The 21406-nt window shown below is 53.1% G+C and overlaps 6 protein-coding genes across 6 annotated transcripts; 5 read left to right on the forward strand and 1 right to left on the reverse strand.

Moving 5' to 3' along the window:
* Positions 1-928: 928 nt before the first annotated feature.
* On the forward strand, positions 929-2769 carry CNBM1780 (hypothetical protein; the record flags this gene model as incomplete). The annotated part of the gene is made up of 4 exons (XM_767040.1): positions 929-1149; positions 1200-1780; positions 1841-2003; positions 2067-2769. 4 exons carry the CDS (start codon positions 929-931, stop codon positions 2767-2769), a joined length of 1668 nt encoding a protein of 555 aa, XP_772133.1.
* A 760-nt stretch (positions 2770-3529) lies between these two features.
* On the forward strand, positions 3530-8736 carry CNBM1790 (hypothetical protein; the record flags this gene model as incomplete). Its single annotated transcript, XM_767041.1, has 6 exons — positions 3530-3839; positions 3891-4493; positions 4557-5377; positions 5481-7017; positions 7073-7659; positions 7795-8736. The coding sequence occupies 6 exons, from the start codon at positions 3530-3532 to the stop codon at positions 8734-8736; spliced, it is 4800 nt and encodes a 1599-aa protein (XP_772134.1).
* Positions 8737-12049: 3313 nt separating this feature from the next.
* CNBM1800 (hypothetical protein) lies at positions 12050-15697 on the forward strand (the record flags this gene model as incomplete). Its single annotated transcript, XM_767042.1, has 6 exons — positions 12050-12650; positions 12701-12930; positions 12982-13698; positions 13750-13989; positions 14068-15464; positions 15514-15697. The coding sequence occupies 6 exons, from the start codon at positions 12050-12052 to the stop codon at positions 15695-15697; spliced, it is 3369 nt and encodes a 1122-aa protein (XP_772135.1).
* Positions 15698-16630: 933 nt separating this feature from the next.
* Positions 16631-18342, forward strand: CNBM1810 (hypothetical protein; the record flags this gene model as incomplete). Its single annotated transcript, XM_767043.1, has 3 exons — positions 16631-17218; positions 17278-18217; positions 18317-18342. 3 exons carry the CDS (start codon positions 16631-16633, stop codon positions 18340-18342), a joined length of 1554 nt encoding a protein of 517 aa, XP_772136.1.
* Positions 18343-18413: 71 nt separating this feature from the next.
* On the reverse strand, positions 18414-19944 carry CNBM1820 (hypothetical protein; the record flags this gene model as incomplete). Its single annotated transcript, XM_767044.1, has 3 exons — positions 18414-18448; positions 18503-19423; positions 19470-19944. 3 exons carry the CDS (start codon positions 19942-19944, stop codon positions 18414-18416), a joined length of 1431 nt encoding a protein of 476 aa, XP_772137.1.
* Positions 19945-20095: 151 nt separating this feature from the next.
* On the forward strand, positions 20096-21310 carry CNBM1830 (hypothetical protein; the record flags this gene model as incomplete). Its single annotated transcript, XM_767045.1, has 4 exons — positions 20096-20541; positions 20587-20660; positions 20711-20838; positions 20888-21310. 4 exons carry the CDS (start codon positions 20096-20098, stop codon positions 21308-21310), a joined length of 1071 nt encoding a protein of 356 aa, XP_772138.1.
* Positions 21311-21406: the final 96 nt, after the last annotated feature.

The following is a 21406-nucleotide window of genomic DNA, read 5'->3' on the forward strand; positions in this document are numbered from 1 at the left end:
GGCAAATCGCCGCGCGCAATCGACAGGCCGCTCTTACGGCACGCACCATTCTGCGTGTGGGCACCGGGGAAAACGCCGGAGCGGTAACTGGATGAGGTAAAAGAATTCTCCCAAATCGCACGGTGGTGAGTCGCCAGGGTTGGTACGCCGATGTGTGCGAGATCGTAGCGAACACCAAACTATGCATGCATGCATGCGTCCATAGGGAACGTGGGCGGTAAATCTGGCCTAACTCAAGATAGGCGTTGTCGGGATGCATGGATACTCGACAGAGTTCACTGAGGGACTGGACGACTGGAAAGAAGACGAATCAGACTCCTGCTGTCGTTACCCGCTCTCAGGTGACAGAGGCACACCGTGGTCGGATTAAGTTGCCCTGTTTGAAGTTTGACAGACGTATAAATCCATTCATATCTTTCTTCCATCTTGTATTCATCCGAAGATTTCTCACAATCCATCTCCACAGCTTGTGGTCTTGCTGCACTCCACTGCAGGTCCGATAAAAGCCAAAAAAAGCAACCAAAACGCCACTAACCAAAGGAATCTACCATCCTTTGTGTGATCGACCCGCTGTATCTCCTCTTGCAATTCCGTCCCTGGTCCCTCCCAGATTACCAAAAAAAGAAAGACAAAGTAAAAAGGAGCATCGCTTGCACCTTGGCACCATTGTCCATTTGCTTGTCAGTACCTGCACTTCAGAGATCCGTCGGCCAATTAGCGACGAGGGAAGCCAGCCAGCAAGCAACGAATCAGACGACAGACCAGCATCGCTCCAGAAGCCTACACCCTCATACACCGACATTGCACTCACACACACACTTACGAGGGCTAGCCGGTGATTCAACGTCAACGGAATCAACAGTCAACAGTCCTCAGATCATCTAGTTATTTATTTTTCAGTTAAGTCGAAAGCAAGATCTATATAACAATGTTGCAAGAGAATGGAAGTGGTTTAGTATCCGATCAACCAACCGTCACTGGCGATCAGGTATCAGACGTCGCTATGCCTACCAGGCTGCCCACTCCACCAGCTTCACCCACTGTCCCACAGCTCATCCTCTGTGCTGATGGAGGGGGTTCCAAGGTGTGTGTGGTGGTTAGGAGTGCGGATGGGTTAGAGGTCAGAGGCACTGCTGGGCCCTGTAATGTGTGAGTTATTACACTAATATCACTATCGCAAGAACTGAGCAACTCTCTAGTCAAAGTGTTGGGTATGCAGCGGCTACTCAGTCACTCCTTTTGGCCACCTATCGTGCCCTTGCCCAACTACCTCGCTCTCACATCCCACACAACCTCCTCATGCCCTCGATTGACCTTTCTGACAGCACGCGTTCATCTCCTCAACTTCAAGCCGTCCCCATGATACTCAAAAACCAACTGCCCTCACCACCTTCTTCCATTGGTTCAAAATCTGTGGTGATTCATAATCTTCCATCTGTCATGAACAACCTCACACTCGAACCGCCTTCTGCTTCTTCTTCCTTCTCCTCTTCCTCTTCCCTCCCCCCTTCATCATCGCCTTCTACAACCCATTCGTCTCCCACGTCAATCCCCTTGACGCACCTCTCGTCATACCCGACCTTGACGGACAAATCAATATCCACGCCAAACCCAGGCAACCCCACCCCTCGCACGCGCTTACCGCCCCTTAGTGTACCGATCTTTCAATACGCGTGGCTGGCGTTGGCTGGAATATCGTGCAAGGCAGATGAACAAGCTTTTGCAAAGGTCGTCTGTGGAGTCTTGGGTTTAGATATGGAACGGCTCAAAGTTACGAATGGTAGGTTCCCATAGCGTTTCAAGATCTTTTTTATGACGCAGCTGATACGTGTGTGGAAAGATGTAAACCTCTTGGCGGCACCAGCACTCGACCTTCCGGACATAGACCATGTAATTGCACTTGTCGCTGGGACAGGGACGGTAGGACGGGCGATCAAAGTTGGCGATAAGAAGCGAGGGTTGCCTCTGGAAGATGTTGCCATGTCCCGAGGTTGGGGTTATTTGTGAGTGATTTATTTTTTTGCTATTCTTAGTAAAACTCAATAAATGTGCTGACTGTGATGCAGATTATGCGATGAAGGATCGGCATTTTGGATCGGTCGGTTAGCTATTAGAGCCCTTTTATCTCTTTCCGACCGCCATGCTTCATCGGGCATCTATTCCTCCCCTCCACCGCCTTTCCTGCCCCTTCACAACGACCTCCTAGCATACTTTGGAACGTCCAACCCCCTCGACTTGATCAACGTCGCATCGCTCACTGCGTCAGGGATGGCAGAGCCTACCGAAAGTGTGGGCGAAGCGACGAGCCGGAGGAACGCTTTACTAGCAGGTGCAGCGAGGGTGGTGTTCAAACACGCTTTCCCAGGGGATGTTAGTCCCCGCCCAGGATTCCTTACGCCGCCACGCAGTACAGATGGAGGTGCTGATATGGATGAGGATCATGAAAGCACGTCGAGTCCTCGACAGCCGGAAGAGTTGAAGCACGATGGTATTTTGGATCACGCGTCCCACCTTGAAGCACTCGGTATCGCACGTCAGGCAGCCGCGCCGCTTATTACGCTTACACTCTCGCTCCTTGGCGACCGCACAATCGTCAGACCTGAAAGGTCAGCGTTAACACTTGGAGGCGGGCTGATGATGAGCGAGGGATACAGAGAGATGCTCTTGGATGGATTGAAGAAGGAGGGAGTGAGCTTTGGACGGGTGATGGTGGTGGGTGACGCTGCTGGTGAAGGGGCCCAGGCTCTTGGTAGAGTTGAGTTTGAGTGAGAGATGTCTCTGAACTGGTATTATTTGTGTCTGCATTTGTAGTAGCTGCTCCTGGACGCTATTATAATCCATACCATAGCGAGCTATATATTTCTATATACCATGCCTGTCAGGTTACTTACCGTCGTCATCGTTTTGGTCTTTGGCGCTGTCACCCACGTTGTACGACGAGTTTGCGTATGAAACGATGGATGGTGTTCTTGTCCGTGAAACACGTCTCTGTGCATGTCGTCGTTCATCCTCGGAGAGGGGTACTTGTAACGCTGCGGGATGCATTCCAAGTTTCCCATGTACATGCAACGTACATGTGCTTTTTAGACACTATCGTCACCGAGGAAAAATCTCGGTACCAGCAGTTCCCCGTCGCCGTCGCCGCGGATGTTGCAAAGTCCCATACCGACATTCTTTTCTTCATGTCAAATTACTCTCCGCCGCTAAATATCGTCAACCTCTCTCCTCTCCCCAAAAATCTCACAGAGTCCCTTCATACCACTCTCTCTCCATCACCTCTGTCCTCTCCTCCACACCCTCTACCCCCAGCAGCCTCCCCACGCACTCCGTGGGATCGACGAAAGCAAGGCCGAGCTTCCCGCCTCCTTCAGCGTACATCGGCCATCGACGGGAACGGAGTAAAGAGGTACTCCAGCACCTGTCTGTGCTCGCCCCGGCAAAGGAAGCGTACGTTTAGGACGAAGCCAAAAATCGCACTCGGCACCGAAATCGTCAAGCACTGGGGGAAAATTCAACGACCGGCGGGTCGATGAGAACGGAGCGAGGACCCAAGCCGACGCCCGAAATGAGCACAAATGGCCATGCACCAGCCCCGGTGCCTCAGCAGAAAAAGGGATTCTTCAGGCGATTGTCACTTGCATCGGGCGGTAGTAACAGCACGGCGCAAGTCCAGCCTTCGAATAAGCTAGGAAAGCGAAACAAGGAGAAGGAGACGCAGGTCCAAGGTCAAGCGTATGAACAGCTGGATGCGGGGTCTGCTCCGAGTGGCTTCAAAGTCACGGCGGATATGAAGCGCACAAAGAGCAAAGATCGAGGTTTCTGGAGTAGAGGTGACAAGAGTAAGTCCCATCTCGTCTGCGCCATGAAAAATATACTGAAGGACTATGTAGGTACAACCCCCACCCCATCTCTTGCCAGCCAATCCTCCAAGCCGCCAATTCCACCCCCTGCAACTTCGTCGTACATCCGTCCATCAGCATTCCCAGAGCTGGATTCGTCTTCTGGGCCGTACCCGAGTTTCCCAACTGCAAACCCCTCTCACCAGCAGCAGCAACAGCATTCACAGCAGTCATACAGGCAACAACCCTCTTTTGGTGGCTTTAGCCAGGAGGGACCTTATCCTCAAATACGACAGTTTCCTCAGCCGCAAATCCATCAGCCTCGAGCCCAGTACCCTCAGCCGCAGCAGCAGCAGCAGCCACAGCAGATGTACCAGCAACAAAATCAATTCAAACCTTTCCGCACGCCGAGCCAGAATCGTGCACCTGTTCATCCAGCGTTGGCTTCTTCGCCTTCCCCAGTTTCGACCACTACCGCATCTCCTGCGCAGAAGGCGGACCCAACAGGATCGGGATCAGTAAGGTCGCCTTATGGATCTCCGCAAGATGGGAGGGCCCCACGTGCTTTTGGAGGACCTTCATTAGGGCAGGAAAATGTGAGACCGGTGAATGGTAGGGAGGAAGGAGCGAGAAAGGTGTGGTTAAACGGTGAAGGTGAGTGTCGCCTGTGATCTTTTCTCTGAAGCGTTCCTTCTAATATTTCATATATGATTGTAGAGCCTAGAGCCCCACCCCAATTGCAACCCATAAATCCGGCACCTCGTTCATCGAGTCGAACATATCCTGTTATGAGATCCACACCCCCTCCTGAACCTTTTGTATCGCCTCCTCCGCGTGCACCCAATCCTCCTTCTGGAGAACCGAGTATGCCAAACTCGGCAAACGTGGCGAGCCATAACCCTAATGCCAACTCCAATGGGGAGGGAAGTTGGAAGATGATGGCGCCCATCGCTGCAGCGCGAGCGGAAGCAGGAGTAAATGGGAATGCGGGTGTATCGCATACGCGAGAGCGGAGCGGTAGTTTACGACCTCAGCCACCACCTCTTATCATACCGTCTGACCCCCGACAACCTCAGACTCAAGCCCAATCATATCCTCCTGTCCAACCTCCCCCTCGTATTCAACCCCAGTCTCAACCTCAACCTCAGCCTCAATACCAAGCTTTACCCGAAACCCAGAACATTCAATCATCCCAATCTCAATCCTTTTCCCAACCACAAGCCCAAATACAAGGACAAATCGAACGTTCCCGCCGAGCCGAACAGAAACTACAAGAAGTTCAACGGGGACGGAATCAGAATCGGGATAGCAGGTTTGAAGATGCAGAGCATTTCGAAATTCCTCGAGAGGCGCCACCGGCTTATACGCCTTCGCCGGCGAGGGAGAGGGTCGTTTCGCCTGTGGCGAGTTTGAGCTTACCGCCTGGGGCGGCACCGGCGCAGGTTGGAGGGCAGTCATCGCAGGTACAGCAGCAACAGCAACAGCAACGGCATCAGCAGCAACAGGACTTTACAGTGGCAGCTGCTAGGCCGAAAGAGGTAAGTCTGATGTTCGAAATACCATGTCATCAAGCTGATCAGTTATGTGTCGCAGCCTGAATCTCAATCCCAATCTCAAGCTCAGCCTCAAACGTTTATGCAGCCCAATTCCTCAACTCAATCTCAAATCCCAAGTCCTATTACCCCCCGTCCAGCTCCTCCTATACCCTCGAACTCTTCGCCCACCGTCCTTACCCGCGCCACTCAGTCCCAACCCCATCCACAAATTCCTAATCAGCCTCCTACGACACCCATTCGCCCACGCTCGGAAACGCCTAGACGAATGGACAGAGATGGTCGAGAGCCGATGAGCGAGGCGAGCAAGTATGCACGTGCGGTGGCTGTTGCAATGAGGAGCGATAGCGTGTCTAGCTCTGAGACTGGGGCTCGTCATGCCACTGTTACCAGCCGTGGTGTAGGTGCAGGCGCAGGTGTCTGGGATATTGCGGCGGAAAAACCGTCCACGCCGAGTAAAATGGAACGCCTTCATACGCCCAAAGCATCAATGAACTCGCCTGTCGGGTCGGAACAAGGGGACGGTTCACCGAGGAAGAGAGCATTGCCTCAAGTGCCTGGAGGTGGAGCATCGGTGGGGCCCGGGGTGGGGGTGAATCAGAGAGGAAGCATGATTGTGCCCAAGGGTGGCAAAGCACCGGCCCAGGTAGAAAATCAAGTGGAGACGGAAGGGACGCCTGATAAAAGGTTCGAAAAGGAGATACGGACGGAGGAACCGCCCATGATTAGAGAGGAAAGGCCGGTGCCTGTTGAAAAAATGGAGAAAGAAGCGCCGCCCTTACCACTGGAAAAGGATAACCTTCGTCCGCCAGAACCGATCGCCAAGTCCCCCAAGATAGATCGGCCTGTGTCTCAAACATTAGCTTTCGAGTTCCCTCGCTCACCTACTCTACCTCCCCTTGTCGACCCTCGTAATGCCCCTCCGTCTTCGACGACGTCACCACTCGCGACCCCCTCTGCTCATCAGGGTAGCGAACAGGAGCACGACCCGATTTCGAAATGGGCGGCAGGGATGGAGAAGAACAATGAGACTGTTAAGACTAGTGGCACGCTTCTGATGCCGTCATGGGGGGGAGATGCGCCGCCACCAAGGGGATCTTCGATGCAGGGGCTTGGTGTGCCGTCTGGGTTGAGCCATCCGCCTCCTGGGAAAAGAACAGTGTCTTCGCCATTGAGCGGCAGGTCTAGCCCCATGTTTATGTCGCCTATCGGTGGCATGCCCAGCCCCCGTGCGCCAATCCAGAATCAATTGCAATATCCAAACCAGAGTTCTCGCTCCGTTTCGCAGCCATTACCGACGTTGCCCAACAGCAATTCTATCCCGACCCTCCCACCTCTTCTTCCTAGTGAACCTATCCCCGAATTAGTCCCACGGGGTCCTAGACCAAAGGCGACGATCACGTTTATTCTTGCCTATCCATCGATTCAGGCTGCGCTATTACCGTACCTGCCCATCAATTCGTTCTTGTCTTTGACCGGATCCTCTGAACAAGTGAGAAGGAGATTCACAGGTGAGATGGTTGGGAGATGGGTCATGAGAGAATGGGGGATGGCGGTTGCAAAGGAGAAGGGCGGGGAAGGTGGGAAAGGGGGATGGCCAAACCTTACAGTTTGGGAGGGATTCTGTAAGTGCAATTTGTGGTGGGCACGCTGGAATTGTACAGCTGAGCGTTTGCATAGTGGAATCACTCTTGCACGATCCCGCGAGTTTCAGTACTTATCCCGCTCAATGGCATTCGCTCCTCCGACATCTGTGTCTCTCGCACACTCTTGTTACACTTCACCTCCGTTCTCTTCCTAACAACCTGTTCCCAAACCCTCCGCCCATGGCATTTGAGGATGATTTTGCCCTTGCCGCGCCCAACTTACCATTCTCGTTATCTCACAACAGTCTATCCAACCAGGGACGACCAAAGTCTAGAGTAAACAGCTTCGTGGGCTCAGATAGTGGGAGTGTGACCGCGCCGGTGACTCCAAGTGGAGGTATGAAAATGCCAAAGGCGGAAAGGCTGGTTGAGATTGTCATGCCGGAACCTCTCGCTTCTCGTCCGGCTGATGAAGTCGACTCTCCGGTTTCCCAACGATTCCCGCCCAGCGCAGGATCCAACCAAATCCGTCGTCGCGGCTCTAATGGCTCACTTGCGTCAACAGTCTCCATGCCATTCATGCGTAAGAGACCTAGTAGCTCAGCGATGAGCCTTTCCGAAATGCCACTCCATCGATCGGCTGCTCCTATGCCAGCGTCTGGCAAGGCCAATCTGCCGCCTGTGAGTTATCCCAGCGCCAAGCGCTACGGGTTCAGACGGCACGGTGAGCCCTCCAGGTCGCGCACGAGTCTGAACGATGGCGCGAGTGGTCGTGCGGGATCCATCTTCTCTGTGGCGAGCAGCCCATCGATCCAGAATGCGAGGATGTGGAGTGCGGCTTCTTCTCGAGCGTCGTTTGCGGTAAGTAAGAATGCTCCGCCTGTACCCGGTTTCCCAGGTGCAGCGGATTTGCCGATGCCACCCCCAATAGGAGGCGGTAAGCGCGGTAGTTTCTCCTCATTGAGCGAGCATGGAAGGTCGAGTCATAGTGGCAACTCACCTGTGGATGCGATGGGTAAGCGGGAATTGTATACACCTTCCCCACCTGTTAGCAAACGGATTGAACCGGCGTTCGACAAGCCCATGCCTTACTCGTTGGAGAAAGCACCGCTTTTGAGGGTCTTTGTGCCACTGACAGAAGTTGTGCAAAAATGGCCTTCCGCAGAGGGCGCTGCGGCGGCGGTGAGGGAACTGGAGAAATGCGGGGCGATGCGAAAGTTGAAGCTGGGTGATCTTATCATCAACACTGCCATTCGAGCGCCAAAGACGACGGAGCATGTCTTGATCTACGTGCCTTTCACTCAGCATCTGCTCTTACCCCTTTCGTACACATTCTCCCCTACTGGACATCTCCCACCCCTTGTTAACGCGTTCCAACTTCCTCCATCGTATTATTATCCCTTCCTTCCTACCCCCCAGATTGTCTACCTCGATCTCGCTCCCTTTGGAGAAGAAGCTCTCGCCTCGTTGCGTTTGGCGTACGATAGAAGGGACATGATCGTTGCCAGTGGTGCCAGAGTGAGTGCAAAACGATACTTGCATGTTGCCGGCTTCCAAGTGAAATCTGGAGATGGGACTGAGCCAGGATGGGAAGGGTTTGTGAGCTTGGAGGGTGAAGGTACGGCGGAAGGAAAGAGGGATATTGAGAAGAGGCTGGTTGGAGCGAGAGGCGGTAGGCCGATTGTGGGACCTTGGGAGGTGGTGAGAGATAAGTGTATGGTGGGGAACATCTGGTTAAAGTTGGTGAAAGAAGAGTAGAGCAGAGTTATAGACCAGTGGTGATGTTTAAGGCTCAGAGTAATCTTGATACGATTGATGATGTTTAAGGCTCAGAGTAATCTTGATACGATTTTGATACGGCTCAGAATAACCTTAATACGATTTGATACGGATTTTCACGGACACTTTACTGCTTTTATTATACAATTATTGGCATGATCATGCATGATATCATGAAGTGGACTACATACTGAAACGCTGGGTGATTCAGGACTGAATTGCTGCGTATTATTGATGATGACTGCGCTCATTCACAAGATACAACAGACGCGACGCGTAGTAGAAGAGACTGTGCGATAGATGGCAAAATGGAAGAGGATGGTCGCGTCGGACACATTTACCGCATGCGGCTATGCTAAGACATCCTCCAACCTTATGCAACATACGGCACTGAAAGGATGAAATGTTACGGATTAGGAGAGAGTGTTACATGATTTCTGGAGGTCAAAGTTTGGGATAAGCTCGCGATGTACGATAACATTATTACGGTAATGTCTTATTCGGTCGCCGGAGACCGTCGTGGGTCCTGGGCCGAAAAGATTGGTTAATTAAACCTTCTTGCCTCCTCAGGTTCTCCAAACTCGTGCTAACTACGTCCTGTTTACCCGTTGCTTGATGTTTGCTTATATATTATTGTGGCTTTGTGGCTTGTGGGTTGGGTATATGGGAGAAAGAAACGTGTAGATAACAAGCAACGAGATAGAACAAAGGTAAAAATGCTGGCATATTGGGTGGTTGTTTTCGCGGCGATCTAGTCGGCAGGCACAGAGGATAGCACTCGTACGTACTGCAAGGTATCCATCCGTCATTCTTGAAGAACTTGCTGAATATGCAAAGCCGTACTACGCGCCGTGTTTCGGGCCTGCTTTAGTGCCAAGTATACGACGACGAAACCATAAGATTTGCCGGCCCTTTTTGCTATGAAACGGCGCGTCGGTCGCAGTCTTTCCTCCTGTGGACAGTGGACACACAGCAGCGATTTCCTCCTCCTTCTTCTTTGCAAACTGTTGTCTTGCAATGCACAGCTGCATCTCAAGCTGACTCCATCCCTGTCGTTCCCGCTGCGTAGCGAGTATTTCTACTATGGCGGCAGAGGGCGTTACGCAACTGCTGCCTATTCCCGCTAGTAGACTGCACCCGAAAACTAAGGCAAGTATTATGCATGTGCGTGTGATGGAAAATCTGGACGCCGTTCAGCTGTCGCGGTGCATCCTTTCCTTTCCTTCGTTTCATTTATCCATCAGCACTCAATTTCAACCCCGTTTGAACACAAACAAAGATCTAGTGCTGATCTAATTAACTTATACCGTCGATCACTGCGCTACCTGCTCCATGAACATGCTAAAAAGAGGCCAAGAAGCACTTGGCTTGGCCAAGCGTTTTTTCTCGCGTGCTTTTTCAAAAACTTTCACGCAAAATTGATTCCGTCTCGACAAATCTCGGCGAGTGTCATCATTTTCTACGCTGGACGTAAAAACGCCATGTCTTCTCTCCCGAGTGTCAAAAATATCTCAATGTCTTCCCAAAATAACAAGAAAAAATGAATCGAGATTTGCAGGAACTCGTCGACGAGTTTCTCGTTCAGCAGATCATCACGTGGATGGATTCATTCCTTTAAAACGTGCAGCACGTGGAAAGCGATCAATTTCTTGCATTTTCCGATTATTCCTTCGTCGGGCGTCCTTTTGAACCTTGTTGGATCGTTCCGTCCATTCATTGGTGCCCGCCGACCATCTTTATACGCTACGCATAGTGCATAGCCCCATCAACCCAATCTCGTTACCTTTCATCAGAGGCCGTGTGCTAGTATGAAAAAATGTAAAGAAGTAAAGTATTAGCGGATACCGGAGCATCGCGCAGCTATATGCTACGGCAGCATGCATCATTCATCAACACCACGGTTATGTACATCATACGGACGTTTGCCACTCCTTCCTTTCTACCTCCTCTGCCGGATACCGCCATTACTCGGCTCACTGTCACTCCACCCAGATTACGAGCAATAGCGTATGACTGCGGGAACCAAATACCCTGCGATGGCAGCCATCATGAATCCACGCGCAGAAGCCCTGCCGCTTGTTTTACTGCCAACCCCACATCTAACTGTCGCTACAGAATTTCAGCAGTCAACAGCCAACTGTGCCCCCCCGAATTGAGTTCCTCCGGCCAACGAACCAATATCGTCGGCACGTCCTGAAAGGAACTCTGGAACAAAGGGAATCAAAACCACGCTAAAAGTGGACCTTTACGTGTGCACTCTTATACTGAGGGCGAAGCCCGAGCTCTTTTTCGTCTCTTTCTCCTTCCTTCCAACCAGACGAGCAGCCTCTGGGATGGACACTGCTCTCAATGGAGGCATGGATGGGGCGTGAATGCATCTCATTCAACCTGCAGCATGAGAAGTATTAAATGAAATGTGGAGGGTCGAGTCTTCATTCTGTTCCCTCGTCTTTGCCTCTGGGTTTCCGCCCTCCCGCCGGCTGCCGCGATGCCCGCAACGATTCTGTCACCTCGTTCCTGTCGCCTACGTACAAAGTTGACCAGCCGAAAATGCTCGGTCGTTAGAGTTCCCTGTAGCCATCGACGGATCGGTGTGCAGGGATGTGTGGGTGGTTGAAAGCCGATGCATATAGAACGAGACATCGTGGAGTTAATTCCAGACGATGAGTATGCTTATATAGCTCATATGCATCGGAATACGCGGAAAAGAAAAGGTATAGGCGTATGTGAGTTACGTGGCGTAAAATGAGATTTGGACATTAGGATTAGTCGGATTTTAGTGTTCCTGTCTACTCTAATTGTCTCGTCGACCGTCAATATCGTTCCTTCCAGTAGCGGGCTCATTTTCCCACAACCAGCCCTCGCCCCGCCTCCTTCTTCCGTCCTTCACCCTGCCCAGCGAGCCCATACGCTTCTTTCCACCCGTTCCACTGCCCGAAGCCACCGTCGGCCACAATCCGCTTCCGCGCTAGTCACCGTGCCCACCGGGCTGTTGAGTGGTGAGCGCGGCTGCTGATACTCGCAGCGGGGAGGAAGCACTGCTCACACCACTTTAGCGTTAGAGACCACAAAGGGCATCCTATCCAACAGATGCTGCAGCGGCAAGAACCAGCATAGCTTCCGACTCTCTTTCAAATATACGTAATCTTTGCCCTCGACGTCGCCGCCCCTATAACACTCCTTCCAACAACAACCTGCAGCGCCATACCCCGGCCACTTCCTTAGTCGTAGCAGTCTCCACGAGCCAGTCCACGGCCTTCCTGCCTACCGTTATACACCCTTTCCGGGTAGGATGACCTCGGCGCTCCTACCCACTGGCCAGACTCTTAAAGGTTCCGCAATAATGTCCCAAGACTTTAGCATCTATCGCGAGCCTGCAGATTACCATCATTCCCGTCTGCGTGACAACATTAGCACAGGTGGAAGCCATTATGCACGTTCTGCGTCGCACGCTTACTCGGAGCCGGCTTCGTCACAAAACTTTGCAAATTCCTCACCGTCACCGTATCCGGCGCAGTATAGAACTCCGGAGGAGTATATCGCGACGCCAGATAGTACAGTTCCAATACAGCAACAACAACAAGCCGTGTATAGCAGACAGGCGCAAGCCCAAGCCCAACAGCAGCAACAGATGTACCAGCAACAGGTCTATGCTCAATCTGGTCACCCCTTGTCATCGCAGGTCGCCGGTCCGTCATCATATAGAAAACCGTCAGCAAACAGTGTTCCGTCTTCATCGACAATACCGGAATACCGTGACGGGCAAGCTTCAGGAAACATGTCAATAATACAAGGTGTCAATGGCCATGGAGGAGTTGAGAGACGGGATAGGGGGAATCGAATGACTGATCCTGATGCGGAAAACGATGGGCGGGTCGGAGTAGAAGACCCTCGTAAGTTCTTCTTAACGTTGGGTATTCGGCTTTGGCTGATGAGCATTAAGGGGCCGATCGAGTGTACACTGAACTCAAGTGCTTGGGTGACGGATCGTTTGGGACAGTTTGGTTGTGTGATTGGCATTCACCTGTAAAGCCTGATGTCTTACTATCAGCCATGCAGTGTGGAGCCGGAGCGAGACCGGAATGGTCAGGAAAGAGGCTAGTCGCATTGAAGAGAATGAAGAGGGTTTGGGAGGGTGGTTGGACTCAGGCTAAGAGTTTAGGGGAATTAGTAGTGAGTGTTTCTGGCGGCATGGGTGTTTCAAATATATCTGACGAGATTCAGTCCCTACGGAATATCCCACCCCATCCCGCTATCATCCCATTATACGACGCTTTCATCTCCCCCAAATCCCGCGAGCTCTACTTTGTCTTTGAGTGTATGGAAGGCAACCTTTATCAGCTGACGAAATCTCGTCGAGGACGACCACTAGCTGCCGGCCTCATCGCTTCCTGTTTTCACCAAATATCCTCTGGCTTATACCACATTCACGGACATGGCTATTTCCATCGAGATATGAAGCCTGAAAATCTGTTAATAACGACAACAGGACTGGCAGATTATCTTACGGCTGAAGCTTTGGCGGAAATCAACATGGCTGGAGGAGATATCAACCGAGTAGGAGACTTGGCGTACGAAAAGGACGTCTCTGTAATCGTCAAGCTTGCCGATTTCGGTCTCGCCCGTGCGACAAACTCCAAACCGCCTTACACCGAATATGTCTCGACACGATGGTATCGTGCGCCAGAAGTACTCCTTAGGTCATCAGAATACGGTCCTCCCGTAGACATGTGGGCTTTAGGAACAATTTTGGCAGAGATGTTGAATCTCAAACCATTGTTCCCGGGAGTGAGCGAGATTGATCAGGTCTATAGGATCTGTGACACGATGGGAGACCCAAGCTCCGAGTATGGAGTGGATGAGAGAGGGATGACTATCGGTGGTGGCCCATGGAATTCGGGTATCAAGTTGGCCAAGAATGTTGGATTTTCCTTCCCCAAGGTGAGTAAAATTAACAGGTCTTTTGACCTGGACAGTTGCTAACAGTAGCAGCGAAAACCGGTGAGATTCCGAAGTCTCTTCAATGACAGCGTCCCTCAGTCACTAGTCGACTGTATCGCCGATCTCTTACGGTATAATCCTAAATATCGTATGACTGCCGCGCAATGTATCGATCACCCATACTTTCACGAAACACTTCCTCACCTTCAGCAAACTCTGCCTCTACCTCGAATACCCTTTTCCGCTGGTCAACCCCCGCCACATGCCATCCCGCGCCCCACTCTCTCCACTGTCCCTATGCCTCCACCACCAGATGTTTCAGTGCCTGCACGAAAGTTACCCCCTTCGCATGCCCACACACCTCGCGAGGCCAGACCCGCTTTTGCCAACGGCGATATCCGTACTCTTCCGCCACCGATTGGTACACCCGACAGCCAAGCTTCGTCACAGCGAGCGTTTTTCCCTCAGCACATCCCGCCCCATGTTTCTTCCTCTTCACTTGTCCATCAACTCCGAGAACTCGACTTGCCAACGGACGATCTTGGGAGTTATGGTCAACGTCCCCCGGAAGCCGCAGCTGCCGACGCCAGAGCGGCGCAGTATGCGCAATCCCCGGTGCAGCTCCACCAGTGGGTTGGAGACTTGCAGATTGATTCTCGTAAACCGTCGGCAGCTCAGTCTATGATGTATGACAGTTCAGTGACTGAAGAGTCTCAGGGCGGGAGATCGAACCAGTCTCTACCCAATTATTCCAATGTCTCGCTGGAACAGCAGCCACAAGTTCAGGTCCCACCGCAATCTGGGCAATCCGCTCAATCCTATGGCAGGTCCAACATCAGCGTCGCTGCGTACGTGCAGCAACAACAGCGCTATGCCCAAGAAGCGCCCGCACAGCAAGTGACTGCTCCCGCGGCACCACCTCCTATTGAGCCAACTGTTGGTGCGGCACGAGCTGAAAAGTTGGGTGTGACGAGCAAGAAGAAAAAATGGGGTTTGAGCTCAGTGTTCGGTGGTGCCGATAAGAGTACTGCCAGCTTGGCGGCTGTTGATGAGCATGAGTACAGTGGAACTTCACTCAAACGGACCCAGTCGGGTCACAGGACTATCGACAGGAATCCGTCTGTTGCAGGATCATCTCTTACTCTGGGTGTTCCCGCTCTGGGCATGAACTCGAGTGCTGGTGCGTCTAGCATATCGGTCCTGGATGATCCGAAGAAGGCGAAGAAGGAAGCCGAGAGGCAGGCCAAGGAGTTGGCGAAGGCTCAACGTGAAGCGGCGGCATTGAAGCAGAAAGAAAGGGCGAGGGCGGTCATGCAGAAGCGAAACCAGCTCATTGAGTCTAGGAGTCAGCTGAAAACCAAAGGGGAGATTGAATACTCGTCTACGAACCTTGCGTCAGAGGCACCGACACCTAATCAGGATACGAGGTCCATCTACGCTAGCTCGTCAGCCAGTGTCAATCAAATGCGCAACTATGCTGCTTCTCCAGTGAACCAGTCTTTACAAAGTATTCGTTCGCAGGACTCTGGACATTCTGGACATTCTGGGCACTCTGGACACTCTGGTCACTCTGGTAGGAGTGGAAGGAGTGGAAGGAGCGGGCTTAATGCAAGCGCGCTGGCTGATTTGGATGAGCATGGAAGGTGGGATGAGATGAGGCATAAGGCGAGGAGGAGGGACGATGATGATGATCACTCAATGTCTAGCTTTGGGCATAATCCATTGAGGAGCAGGAGTGTTTTGACTGTTGGGACTGTGGACAGCGAGTGAGTAACTTTTTTCTACCGTACTAGGACGTAGACTGACATTGTATAGCCCCGGACCAAGGCGGCGCTCGGAGTGGGCTGATCCTCTTTTGCGTCGCGACAAGCGCACAACATCCGCATCTTCAGCTTCACTACAGTACCAGCAATCCGCTCAGACTCTACCGTCCTTCTCCGATATCGCCAACTACGCCTTTGAAGGCCGAAATAAACAGTCTCAGCCTCCACAACAATAACCTTGTTTCCTCGCGCTCTTCTGAGAAGAATCAACATAGACAAACATACATTTCTAGCATATACGAAACGTTCCTCGGAATTTATATTCTTCACACACAACGAATTCCACAATCACAAACAACTGCATAGACATCAAGTTGGGCCTTCCTAGCAAAATATAATAAGTATTTTTCCTATTACTCCATTACAAGTATTCATCAAGCATTTTTTTGTATAACAAGTATCTTTCGTCATGATTATTCTTTATCTATAGCAAGGGCATGTTACCTTATTTTGTACAGCGCATGTCACCTTATTATGTACACGCTGTACATGTAGAGGCGGCAGTTGCTTGATTGTGGCAAGGGGGATATCATCATTGTACTAATCACTATTACTTACGCTGTCCAGTATCCTCGATGTGAAGGTTATCTTCATCCCGCTGATCATTTGCGTACGTCCAATCCGTCTTGTCAATTTTACCCTTGTAAGAGTTGACGTTAGGAATCAATAGGTGCGGATATAACACCGCCAAAGGACGCCGAATTTCTTACCCGTTGATAAAGTTTGATCGGTCACGCGCTGGTCTTTGGACTTTTAAACGTTGTCATGGCATTCGCAAACTTCTCTCCGGGCGTATCTCTATCAAATAATGCGGATACATGAACTAAAACTTGCAACTTGCATCCCATACCGTCCACGCTAAGGATATACAGGGAGCGGTGGATACTTTGTTGTTCCTTTCCGACGTTTGCCAATCCATTACCGCCGCCACCGTGTGTGTGTTTTTTTTGCCCTATATCCTCTTTATCCGCCCTCTCTCTTGATCCGCCCGGATATCTCTACGATATTTAATTCCATTTGCAAACCATGGGCATCTTGACTATTTTCGAACCACCATTTCTCTCCATACTCGCATACTTTGGACTACCACCACACCGGCTAACCCCACCATGTTCATCGCCAATATAACACTGAAGGAGGTGCTCGAGGCTCAAAAGAGGCGCTACTCTGATGAGGCCCACTTGAACTTGTGCCGCTCACAAAAGAAGCGCGTCCCATTTAGGAATACTGGCCTTTGGATTACTATCCCGAAAACCGCTAGTCCGTGGTTCGTCCAGATGGGAAAGCAGCGGGAGGGATCTCATGGAGATCTAGCCCCTCACTTCGGAGCGCCTCACCATCCGGTTCATTGGAAGTGCCAGGTATGTGAGCGCGGCGAGGGGGGCGACACCACAAAATCAAAACAAGTCAACAGGCGGCGTAAAGCGGCAGAGTCGTCCAGGTGGTCGTATTGTAATTATACCACGACAACTGAGCCTTTGGCCGAGGATGAGCAAGTGGAAGAAGAGGAGCAGGTCCAGATTGTTTACCCCGTAGCTCCTCGACGCTTCCCACCCCGGGACACTGCTTTTCCACGTCCAAGAAGGACTCTACATGTCCCGCATTATCCGGCTTTACCTGAGAGGGACTACTTTGGTACGCGGGCGACTTGGTTGTCTGAGGAAGGGTACTGCGATGCCAGCGGTCATGCCGTTGCTGTAAGTGTCATGTTCCTTGCTTGAATTAAAATTGTCTTGTTTTTAACGTCAGGAGATAGACAAGTGCGCGATGTGAAGCTCGTAGGGTTTACAACGACTCTCTGGACCTTGAGGCGACCACGCCTTCACCTGCTACCAAACCATCCAGCGATCGACTTGTACCCGGAACACGTTCTTTACCCAGCAACCAGTCATCGTGGCAGCCTGCAGATTACGACGCTGTCGTCTTGAAAGACGATTCTTCATTCTCTGAATCTACTTGGTATAGCTCGAGCATGTCTGCCTCTCATGGGTCTCTAGCGAGCAATGGAGATGAAGATGAAAGCGATGAAGAAGAAGACGGCGACGACGATTTGTACGAGTGGAACGCAATCAACCCCGACGCTCCTGACCAGGAATGGGAGCATCTCAAAGCGAGGGTGAATATCCAGCAGATGGATAGGGATGCACGACGACGGCTCCGACTCGGAAGAAGAATAGAAGAGCGTGATGAGTGGGATGAAGGTGGCTACCTAGTGGGTGGTGGTGGGGTGGGGGATCGTCATCATCATGGCGATGGTATCCCGGTGGAATTGAAAAGGATAATGGTGGAGATGTCGGGGGGTGATTATGTGTATGCGGCCGGGCACGGCACCAGGTTCGGAGAGGGATACGGGATCGGGAGCGACTCGACCATATCCGAATGGCGACAGAACAGCAGCAGCGACACCAGCCTCTCACCATGGAGTAATCGAGCGCCTTCTCTTTTACCCCCGCTAGGCACCCATTGTTCTGTGGACGACCTTGTTCATCCGGACGATAGTATGAGCAGATGTCGCTCGCCCATTGATCTCGATATTCCCGATACTCCATGCATTCCAGCTCCTAGAGGATCTCCGGTCGCTCGACAGCAGGCTGAGGGTTCGCCACCTACCTTTGATTTCGATGAGGTTATGGAAGAAGTGATGGATAGTATCTGGGCATCTGAAGGAGTGAGATGGGTGTACCCCGGTTCTGAGAGTATGTAGCTTTGGGAATGAGAGATGGTTAGATGGTTAGACAAGGGTATTGTTATAAAGGACAATAGGATGAGGTTCAGTAAATGCACGTTTGGTCAAGATGGTGTTGTGATGCAAATGGATTAACTTTTACATTTCTGCATCCTCCAGCCACGAACCATGAGTCTGGCTGGCAAATTAGTCCCCCTGCTGGCAAATTAGTCCCCCCTGTTGGCAAACATTTCGTCCAATTCTAAAGTACTTTCCATCAGCACATACCTCGAGAAGAATCCAAAGCATTGCCTACCTCGATCAAGATCATCTTTCCCCACCTTCCCCTTTCCTCTTGATCCAGCACCACTTTCACCTCTGGCCGTCCTGAACCCTCGTCCCTTTCGTCTCGGCATGTCATGGTACGACTCCACATCGATATCCATGCCTCCTCCTTCTACTTGTCCTCGGGGCGTCACGCCCGAACGAAGAGATTCAAGTTCGCGATCTAATTCTTCTTGGGTTACCATCCCCCTTGTCCTGCCGCTGCCGCCCGAGCTAGGGAGGGAACGTGCCGGTCGATCGTACGGTTTCCGTTCCCTCCCCAGCCTCTTTGCTAATTCCTCTCCTCCCGCTTGCCCATCCCCGTCCCCCTCCCCACTCGCCCACCCGCCCCGCTCGCCCCTCGCTGCTTTTGCGAACGGCCGCCTGACGAGCCCGCCGCCGAGCCGCTCTTTCCCGGCTTCAAACCCATGTTTCTTATACCACCCACTCTCCTTGCCCCTCTGGCGGACGGTCATGTCCTCTACAAGGGCGAGGCGGAGGGCGATACGTGCCAAGGGGTTGACGCCGTCTTCGAGCGGGATGGACTCGAGCAGCGCGGTGTTGTCGTCGTCGTAGGATGATCGTAGAGAGGGAGAGGGACGGTCGGGGAGGGCGAATTGGCCGCGGCCGCGTTTGGTTACAGTGTCTGTCCCTTCTTCAGGCGTTAGAGCAGACGTTTCGATAGGCTGTTCGAGCAGTCTCGCGGGTTTACGCGGGAGGAGGGAGAGTGGGAATGGGTGGGCGGAGCGTTCTTGCAGTGGATCGTCGCGTTGTGTTTCTGCGCCTTCTTCTTCTACCTGCCCATCGTCGCCAAGGGCGAAGCCTGTTTTGGAGAGGAGAGAGAGTGCGAGGATGGACAGCTGGGGAGTGGGAAAGAGGATGTGAAGCGCAGTGTCGTTGATCCATTCGATCCCTGTCGGTAGATTAGCAGATGCACGATGAGCATACGGCGGACCCACCCATGGGCTCTGCGCCGAGACCGGTGGCCCAGGAAAAGATCTTGCTGGTCGAGAGGTGCTGTATCAGCTCCGAGGAGAGATACACCGCGTTCGCCTTGACTGTGACGCCGCGCTCGCTCCCGACGCCGTCGAGCCACGCGTGCACGCCTTGGTCGCCCATCCTGTCGAGCTGCTGCACGAGACGGCGGACGGGGCGCTCGCGGCGCCGGGCGTGGCCGTCGAGGTGCAGGACGGCGGGGGACTCGTCGACGAGGTAGACTTTGGCGGCGGACATGCGGGCGACGAGGGACTGGACGTGGGCGGGGACGGCGGGGGAAAAGTCGTCGAGCGGGCGGTCGAGGGCGTCCTGCGGGGCGGGGGCGGGGGCGGCCTCGGGGGGCGGCGTGGCGTCGTATGGGAGGGCCATCGTCGGTGGGGGAGATGGGATGAGATGCGGATGCGAGATGCGGATCGCTGCGACGAGGCGTTTATGCATGCACGGGATAGAGCATGGTGGTATGCATGGGACGAGCGGCGCAGGCGTGCCGGCGATGCATGCTCGATGCATGTGGGACAGGACATGCATATATACGCTCCATTCATCGCATCTCGCCTCTCCATCGCATCTCCATCTCATCGCATCCACAATGGGCTTCTTCAAACGCAAAAACGCCCCGCTCATCCCGCCCGTCGCGCCCACCGCCGGCCAGCAGCCCAACGCCGACCCGTATGCGGCCCCAGCTGCAGGCGGGTACGGCGGCGGGGACCCGTATACCAAGTCGAAACCGAGGCCGGCCGCTGGCGAGTCCACCGAAAAGGGCGGCGGCGACCCGTACGCAGCCACGCCGGTATACGCAGCAGGCGGCGACCCGTACGCCAAACGCAACCCGGGCCCACGAGCGAACCCGAACGCCGCCAACGACGCCGCCCGGGCCGAGCTCTTTGGCGGGTACAAGGCGGCAGACGTGCCTGCTGAGCGCAAGTACGGGTACGAAGGGCGGGAGATGGAGGAGGATTTCGACGAGGACGAGGAGATTGAGGGGATCAAGCAGGAGATGAGGGGCGTGAAGCAGGACAGTCTGGCGAGTACGAGGTGCGTCTCCGGGTTTCCGGTGGGCATCGACTGATACCATCGCAGGAATGCAGTGGCGCTGGCGAGGCAGGCTGAAGAGTCGGCGAGGGGCACGATCGGCAAGCTCGCTGACCAGTCTGGTGAGTCGTCGTCTCGTCGTCGACAGGACACACAGAGTGACGCCCGGCAGAACGTATCGCCAACTCGGAGCGATACCTCGACATGGCCAAAGCCAACAACCAGCGTGCAGAAGACAAGACGACAGAGCTGAAAGTGCTCAGCAGAAGCATCTTCCGTCCCGCCATCGTCTGGAACAAGGTATGCATCTTTGCTATTGTGTGTGGGCATATATATAAACACGGCACAGGAATCCAAACGGCAGGCGCAGGAAGACAAGATCAACGAGCGCCACGCCATGGAACGTATGGACCGCGCCAAAGCGCTCATGGACGTCCAGGACACCCGCAAACGACTCGGTGCAGCTGCCAACCCGTCGCCACACGCCTCGTCGCCCGCACCCGAGCCCATGCCGGGCCAGCAGAGGGCGCGCAAAGACGCGCGCTCGCGGTACCAGTTTGACGCCACCGCCTCGGACGACGAGCTGGAAGATGAGCTGGACGAGAACCTGGACGAGACGCTCGAGGTGACGAGGCGCCTGAAGGGGCTCGCGACGGCGATGGGAGACGAGGTGTCGGGCCAGAACTCGAGACTGACGAGGGTGACGGACAAGACGGAGAACTTGGAGTTTGCGGTGATGAAGAATACGGAGAGGCTGAGCAGGATCAGGTAGGGTATTATTGTATAGTGTATCATGTAAATGTTTTGTGTTGTTGTTGTTGTTGCTGTTGTTGTTGCTGTTGTTGTCGCTGTCGCTGTCGCTGTCGCT

This window comes from Cryptococcus neoformans, chromosome 13 (genome assembly GCF_000149385.1).
Source record: "Cryptococcus neoformans var. neoformans B-3501A chromosome 13, whole genome shotgun sequence".
NCBI classification, from domain to species: Eukaryota; Fungi; Basidiomycota; class Tremellomycetes; order Tremellales; family Cryptococcaceae; genus Cryptococcus; species Cryptococcus deneoformans.